The 8357-nt window shown below is 42.9% G+C and overlaps 1 protein-coding gene across 1 annotated transcript; it reads right to left on the bottom strand.

Annotated features, from left to right (window-relative positions):
- Window positions 1-524: 524 nt before the first annotated feature.
- On the bottom strand, window positions 525-5935 carry DUSP12 (dual specificity phosphatase 12). The gene is made up of 6 exons (XM_025927821.2): window positions 5557-5935; window positions 4135-4248; window positions 3926-4044; window positions 3431-3527; window positions 2571-2757; window positions 525-916 (listed from the first exon to the last, which is right to left on the bottom strand). Exons 1-6 carry the CDS (start codon window positions 5898-5900, stop codon window positions 755-757), a joined length of 1023 nt encoding a protein of 340 aa, XP_025783606.2. The 5' UTR covers window positions 5901-5935; the 3' UTR covers window positions 525-754.
- Between the last annotated feature and the right edge of the window lie 2422 nt (window positions 5936-8357).

The following is an 8357-nucleotide window of genomic DNA, read 5'->3' as shown; positions in this document are numbered from 1 at the left end:
AATTTTTCTCATAAGAAAAAATTATTTTATAAAAGTTACCAAAGGCTTCAAGTCCTATGTTAAGATAGTCTCACAAATCACAACACTCCCACCATTTCAAAAGTTAAACTAGGGGGCGCGCCTGGGTGGCTCAGTTGGTTGAGCAACCAAATCTTGATTTCGTCTCAGGTCATGATCTCACAGTTCGTGGGTTCAAGCCCCATATCAGACTCTATCCTGACCGCTCAGAGCCTGGAGTCTGCTTTGGATTCTGTGCCTCCCTCTCTCTCTGACCTTCCCCTGCTCACCCTCTGTCTCTCTCTCTCTCAAAAACAAATAAGACATTAAAAAAAAAAAGGTTTTTAGAAAAGAAAGAGAAGTTTCAAAATATGTCCAAACAAATCTGCTTTGCATTTCTAGGAATAAATCTATTTAAACACAATCATTTCCAATTTTTGTACATAATTTTGTCCATCCAGACCTTAAGATCACTTAACATTCCAAAAATCAGAACTCTTTAAAATATACGAAACAAGGAACGAATCTGGGTTATACAAAATTTTAATATCAAATAAAGTATAATTTACATGATTAAAAGTTTTGATTTCCACATAAAGTATTCTACTGAAATAAGAGACTAACAAAGCACAGTTTCCAAGTCACCGTAAATGAAATGTTGACGGTCTAAAAACTAGACAATCGGCCATGAATGACAACAAGCAAGGGAAGCATGTATCAGCAAGTTTCTTTCCAAGCTATCAAAAATGTCACAAGTTCAAATTTTTCTTGTCTGTGATCCCAAAACCGGCAGCATCTTCATTTCATCCACTCTATTCTTATGTATTTGAAAAGCAGGTGTTATCCATCTACCACAGGAGCACTGTTCACCATACCAATTGAAAGAACCCAACTTGGCATTGCATTTGGGGCAAAGAAGCTGAAATAAAGCAACTGTGTTACTTCATTCACTCACCTGTATATAAAACAAATAATTACCACTGGCAATACAGGATATAAAACAGGTAAGACGCAGCTCCTACCTCCACGGAGTTTACGATCTAATCAGCAAGATGAAAGGCTATGGCAATTCGCCATACTAAGATGGAGGGCTATGATAATTGTGCAAGAAGCATGTTGTGTCCTGGGAGTTTGGCAAAGGACCAGATGAATCCGCGCATGAGGGGAGAAAGGTGACGGCGGAGATAGGAAACCCAAGGTTGCAGGATGTGGCACGTGCTGGCTTTTAAATCAGCCTGCGGTTTAGTATCTCAAACTAAGATCATCACGGCTACAGAACAGGAAGGCATGTTAGGAGTCTCACGTTCTATTAATGATATTGACGGCATGTAAGTTAGGTCTCAGCTTCCTGGCTATTTTAAAACAAATAAACAGGGGCCCCTGGGTGGCTCAGCCAGTTAAGCATCAGACTCTTAATTTCGGCTCAGGTCATGATCTCCCTGGGGTTCATGGGATAAGGTCCCATGGTCGGGCTCTACACTGTCAGTGAGGGATTCTCTCTCTCCCTCTCTTTCTGTCCCTCTTCCCCAGTCACGCTCTCTCTTTCTCAAAATAAATAAATAAACATTTAAAAATAATAAAGGGATGCCTGGGTGGCTCAGTTTGTTGAGCATCTAATCTTGGCTCAGGTCATGATCTCGCAGTTTGTGAGATTGAGCCCCGCGTGGGGCTCACTGCTGTCAGCACAGAGCCCACCTCGGATTCTGTGTGGCCCTCTCTCTCTGCCCCTCCCCTGCTTGTGCACTCTCTCTCAAAAATAAACATTAAAAAAAATAAAAAATAAAAATAAAGAGATTAAAAACAAAAGACTGTATCTTAGATTAAGATTAAGATTATCTTTAGGGGCACCTGGGTGGCTCAGTCTGTTGAGCATCTGACTTCAGCTCAGGTCATGATCCCACAGTTTGTGGGTTCAAGCCCCACGTTGGGCTCTGTGCTGACAGTGCAAAGCCTGCTTCAGATCCTGTGTCTCTCCCTCTCTGTCTGTCCCTCCCCTACTTGTGTGCACTCTCTCTCTCTCTCAAAAATGAATGAATTAAAAAAAAAAAAAGGGTATCTTTAGATTAATATTAAGCAAACCTAAATGAGAAATGTGGCCGTCACAATGCTCACATGAGCTGCATTCTTAAGAATTAACAGGAAATGAAAACAAATCTCTCAGCAAACATACAAACTGAAAGATCAGGAAAAAAGAGAGACGTTATGGAGCCAAAAGAAAAAAAAAAGAGAGGGAAGAGAAACTTTAAATATAATTTTAAAATCCTTATTTGCCCTTACTTGTTACTAAGTTTGTGTTTTGTTAAAATACATTCTAATTGGCTTATATTAGTCTTCTACTTGAAAAAACATAAATAGCCTTGAAAGGAATTATCTTAGACCAACAGCCCCCACCTAGAAGTGGTTCACTATTTTAGATCAGCTGGGTTTTATTTAATTAATATATTTGATAGAGTCTTATCTACACTAGAAAGATATAATCTTCATCAAGAAGGTAGTTCTGATGGTTTAAAGTCCGAGAGAGAACAAAATATAGATGATATAATGAAACTGCAGAAAATATAATGTGTTCCTACCTGTCCATCCATCACGCCCAGCAAGGCAGATTCCATCCACTGTACAGGTTCAATGAAATACGATGTACATTGAGCCTGACCCCCTGTGGTGAGCATCAAAGATGGCGTCACTCTCTTGTGGGCAAAGGCTATAGGACCACTTCCTTCATTATGATCCAAAATGCTAGAACTTCGAAATAAAGATCGCCTGCAAGCCCCAAACAAAAACATTAATGGCTTTCAAAACAATGAAAAAATAGATGCAATGTGCAGTATTTCTTAGCAAAATAAAATAAAATTGATTATGCTACTGTAATTTTCAATAACCTCTACAAATAATCTGATTTATTTTCACTCTTAAGAACTTATTCTCTTCTGAAAAGCAGATTTGAAGGGGCGCCTGGGTGGCTTAGTTGGTTAAGTGTCCGACTCTTGATTTCAGCTCAGGTCACGATCTCACAGTTGTGCAATTCAGCGTCCGGTCAGATTCCATGCTGAATGGGGAGCCTGCTTGGAATTTTCTTTCTCCTCTCTCTCTGCCCCTCCCCGCACTTGCATGTGCGCGCGCGCATGCGCGCGCACCCACACACGAGAAAGGAAGAGAGAGAGAGAGAGAGAGAGAGAGAGAGAGAGAGAATGAGAATCCCAAGCAGGCTCCACACTCAGCATGGGCTCCATTCCACAACTCTGGGATCATGACCTGACCTGAAATCAAGAGTTGGGTGCTTAACCCACTGAACCACCCAGGCACCCCTGATTTTGAAATTTCTACGTTACTCAATTAAACAAGTTCTCCCTACAGATTTTAAGAAAACGAAACTTTCAATACTTTTCAGCTACTGAGACAAGGCAAAATCTCCAGAGGACAGAAAATATTTTACCTGCACTTTCTACATTTGTAGAGAACCTCGTCTTTCAATCCTTGTGAGATGGTCGTTGGGTCGACAGCAAAGAGTTCTTGAGGTAAGTTCTGCAATTCTACAGGACATAATTAAAATGTATCTAATTGTTGAAGTTAACTCTGCATTGTCAGGCAAAGTTCAGCTAATGTCAAACTAAGGCAAGAAGTGCTAACCTCAGAAATTAGAAAAGAAAAGAAACAAAAAAAAATCTCCAGTGAGGAGAAATCAGGGGGAGGTAGGAGAGCATAGTGAAGCCCTTGGGTTCTGGGACAGACTGCCTGAGTTCAAATCCCAGCCCACCACTGACAAACCATGTGACCTGGAACAAGTTATTTCTTGCTAAATCACAGTTTCAAAAGGAAATAATAGTACCCGTCTCAAGAGATGGCTGGAAAAGTGAGATAATGCACCTGAAGCCTTTCGTATCAGAGCAAAGAACATCTAAAAAGGGCCCAATAAGCAATTATCACTTACCTGGATACTTTTCTGTAACCTTTTGTAAACGATATTGCTTATAAACTGCACTCGAAGTATCTACTTCATATCCCATTGCCTGGTATAATTTTAGTTGCCACTCAAATCCCTCATTCATCCTGTAAGGACAAGCAAATTTAAAGTTAAGTTTTCATTAAATGAGTAAAATCACACTGCAAAAACAATTATTACTATAACAAAGAACTCACTTAGCCTCTGGTTTGATGGTCTGGAGATTTTCATAGGCTTTTTCAAAGGTAAGCTGGTCAGTCTTCATCAGAAAAGCAGTTATTATAGCCACACTTCGACTGACTCCTGCATGACTGAAAAAGAGACCTTTAAAATAAAATAGCAAACAGCAGCAATTAAAAAAACAAAAAAGCTCAGCTCCCTATCAGTGGTAAAGTTCAGGTCCATTCCATGTCTGCTTCTTCTACCCAAGATAAACTCTTTGTCTCTGAAATACTAACGACATACAAAAGAATTATTCCTTTTTTTTTTTTTAATTTCTTTAACATTTATTTTTGAGAGAGAGAGAGAGAGAGAGAATGAATGAGCAGAGAGGGGGACACACACAGAATCCAAAGCAGGCTCCAGGCTCCCACCTATCAGAGCTCCAGGCAGGGCTCGAACCCACAAACCGGGAGATCATGACCTGAGTCAGACGCTAAACAATCGAGACACCCAGGCACCCCTATTTATTTCCTTTTTGTTTTTGAATTCTGAACTATGTGAATGTATTACCTTTCCAAAAGGTAATACACTAATTTTACACTAATTAAAAAAAATTATAATGGCTTTGGAAAAAATCCAAGCTCCCTTGCTCTTGACATTCAGGGGCCTGGAAACCCGGTCCCAGGCTTCTCTCCATTTTACCACTACCTTATGTCCTTTATGTAAATATTTAGAACAAGAGCTGGCACACAGTAAAAGTGCTGGCTCAATAAACCGAAACTCCTGTTACTACACTCCAATCCAACTAAAAAGGACTACTAAGAATTCCCAAATACCTATCAAGATTTTCTTTTTGGCATTGCTACGACGTAACTCCATCTTTCCCGTGGGCGTGGCTTAGGGATCCTTCGTGTCCTAACCAATTTTTCTCTCCCCATTTCTCCCCTTCATCAACCACCCTCTGCCCCAAACAAGAACACTGAAAAGAATCTACTTTTCCTCTGAAGGTTGAATAACTTTTGTTCATCTCCTTTGGCACATGACTCGCATCACAGTCTGCGTCACAATCATCGGGGTAGGTGCCTGGCTTCTTCTGAAGAGCTTTAAACTCTTCTAGGTGCAGGGACTTGGCCGTTTATCAGCCACACACCCCCCCATCCCCCCCCCCCCCCCGCTAAAAAACAACTCCGGGTTGGGAGGGGGGCTGCAGGATGAATCAAAATACAGAAGTGTGAATCATCAAAACAGGAATGAATGAGAGCCAGCACGCCTTCAGGGGCCCCGCCCCCTGCCCCCTCCTCTCTCCCGGACACCCGCCAGCCAAGGGAGGGAGGGAGGGAGAGGAGGTTCCGGTGCTCTGACAGCCCCTTCGCCCTCCCCTAGGATCCTCGGAGGAAGGGGGGCGGCGGCAGGCTGGAAGCGAAGCGGGGCTGCACCCCCTCGTGCGGGCCGCTCACCAGTGCACCAACGTCGCGCGGCCCTCGTCGCGGGCCTGGCCGATGAAGGCCACACACCGGTCCAGATGGCTGAGCAGGTCAGTTTCGGGCTTGTCCAGCGCCGGCACAAACAGGCGCCGTAGACCCTCGATCCCGGCGCCCGACCTGAAGTCGGGCTCCTCCGAGTCCACCGTCAGCACGGCCGTGATGCCCGCCTCCCTCAGGTGGTCCGGCTCCGCCGCGGCCGCGGCTCCACCCAGGTACAGCCCCGGCCGCACCTCCAGCATCTGCCCGGCGGAGCTGGCCCCGCTCCGACTGTCCCCCGGCCGCGGGCAGCCATGACTCCCTCCCTGCGCCTCCAACATGGCGGCGGCCAGAGGCCGAGCGGCCAGGGGCCCTACCATCGAGTAGGCGGCCGGCTAGAACGCCCTTCCTCTGGGACGAGCCGGCCTTAGATGCGCAGCCGCTCCCTCGGAGGACCGCGGCCGTGGCTGGAATGCGTACTTCTGGGGCAAGGTGATGCTGTGGCTGAGGCAGAGCGGACTTTAAAACCCGAGTCTGGCCCCAGCCTCCCTAGATTGGTGGTGGAGGATAAACTTGCCCACATACAGGGTTTCTCGGGCTTATAGTGTTGAGATTTCATGGAAAGGGGCGATGAGAGCAGCTGGACTCAAATTTGAACTAATGGCCCCACCAACCGAATCAACTCTCATTTTATCCAACTGGGGTAAAACCGTTTTTTCAACGTTTATGAAGCCTTCTGTTTGTGTTTTTTCTCTTGTGATTAATTTTTCTTTTTTTTTCTTTCTTTGCCCAGTTTTTTATTGGTATGTGAATCTCTTTCTTGTTGATGTACACTGTCCTATATACTTTTAAGATACTAATCTCTTATTTTTGTGTGTCAGTACCCTCCAACCCAAGAACACCGGGAACCTATCTCACTTTCTTATCATTTGCATGTTCCCTGAAGTAGCATTTTTAATTGCCTTTAAGAATTTTTCCGTTGCATTCACATGTTAGCTGTTGGGTGCAAAAGGCCTAGTTTTCAGCCTATTTTGGCTTTTGGCATGATCATTTCTAGCTTTTGATTTAAAGAGAGAGACCTGTGATTCTTCCTTTCACTTGAACATCTAGAGATCATTGTAGGGTTATTAATTGGCCTAATTACAATATGGTTGCATCTCAGGGACTAGGAAGGCCTGAAAAGAGGAAGCCAGATGGGGGGAACATCTGGTCTGTGGAGCAGTCAGAACATATATCATGTTGGGGCACCTGGGTGGCTCAGTTGGTTAAGCATCTAACTCTTGATTTAGGCTCAGGTCATGACTCACAGTCCATGAGATCTAGCTCCTCATCAAGCTCCACATCAGGCTCTGCTCAGAGCCTGCTTGGGATTCTCTCTCTCTCTCTCTCTCTCTCTCACTGCCCCTCCTCCCTCTCTCTTTTTCTCCCTCTCTCAAAATAAGTAAATAAACATTAAATATATGTATACACACAACATTTATTAAGTTTGTCATCTTATATGGGTATGATTTGTGGCACCCCAAAACAATCACAATAGTAACATCAAAGATCACTGATCACAGATCACCATAACAAATATAATAATAATAATAATAAATTTGGAATATTAGGGCGCCTGGGTGGCTCAGTTGGTTGAATGGCTGACTTTGGCTCAGCTCATGATCTCATGGTTCATGAGTTCAAGCCCTGCGTTGAGTTCTGTGCTGACAGCTCAGAGCCTGGAGCCTGTTTCAGATTCTGTGTCTCCCTATCCCTCTGCCCTTCCCCTGGTCTCTCTGTCTCAAAAATAAACATTAAAGAAAAAAAGTTTTTTAAACAGGTTAATTGTGCATTCAGAAAACAAAAAGGGGGAGAGGGCTAAATGGGTTGAGCTTTTGTATGTATTGAAGTTATTATCAGCGCAAAATAGACTATTATAGCTATAAGATGTTTTATGTAAGCCTTATAGTAACCACAAAACAAAACCTACAGTAGATGCAATACAGATGAGATGAAGAGTAGGGAATCAAAGCGTAACACTGTGGAAAATCATCACTTCAGCAATGAAGGAAGCAAGAAAGGGAGAAGGGAACAAGAGTGCCGGAGACCAGCTCCAGCAACCAGGGGTTCCCGAAGGAAGAACGGCGGCGGTGAAAATAAAACAAAACTAAAATGAAAAACTAAAACTAAAATAAAAATGGACACAGACAACAGCAGTGTGTTGAACTGGCCGATTTATTGTAGTAGATGTGGCATTATATTTGCTAGTGATTTCCTTGTAACATATGTCATCTATGTTTTTCTAACATTACCTAATTTTGAAAATGTTCCTATGTGTAAACAACCTTTAAGAAATAACATGGTGATTTTCCCCTAAGTTTCCCGCATGCCCTTTGATTATGGATTAATTTCTTACATTATTCCATTATGCATCTGCCTTTATCTATAATCTACAGAGCATTTGCTTTGCTTTGCTGGACCCTGCTTTGGATTCTGTGTCTCCCTCTTTCTCTGCTCCTCCCCACTCACACTCTGTCTCTGTCTCTCTCAAAAATAAATAAACATTTAAAAAATTTTTAAAAAAAGAAATAAAGAAGATCTGAAATGAATAACCTAACTTTATACCTCAAGGAACTAGGAAAAAAAAAAAAAAAAAAAAGGAAACTGGGCCCAAAGTTAGCAGAAGGAAGGAAATGACAAAATGATATGGAGACCAGAAAAACAATCAAAAAGAGCAATGAAAGGAATATGTGGTGTTTTGAAAAGATGAACAGAATTGACAAAGCTCTAGCCAGACTCACTAAGCATGAAGGATGGAA

This window comes from Puma concolor, chromosome E4, assembly GCF_028749965.1.
Source record: "Puma concolor isolate L17-30 chromosome E4, mPumCon1.1.hap2, whole genome shotgun sequence".
NCBI lineage: Eukaryota > Metazoa > Chordata > Mammalia > Carnivora > Felidae > Puma > Puma concolor.
This window is presented reverse-complemented; position numbering and strand designations above follow the sequence as displayed.

What these genes read in the sequence shown, in the direction of transcription:
- DUSP12 (XM_025927821.2), bottom strand. Translation starts at nt 5,900, where the DNA reads ATGTTGGAGGCGCAGGGAGGGAGTCATGGCTGCCCGCGGCCGGGGGAC. An exon ending in CGCGCGACGTTGGTGCACTG is followed by an intron (nt 4,249 to 5,556) that starts GTGAGCGGCCCG and finishes TCTCTTTTTCAG; the next exon opens with TCATGCAGGAGTCAGTCGAA. An exon ending in ACCATCAAACCAGAGGCTAA is followed by an intron (nt 4,045 to 4,134) that starts GTGAGTTCTTTG and finishes TTGTCCTTACAG; the next exon opens with GATGAATGAGGGATTTGAGT.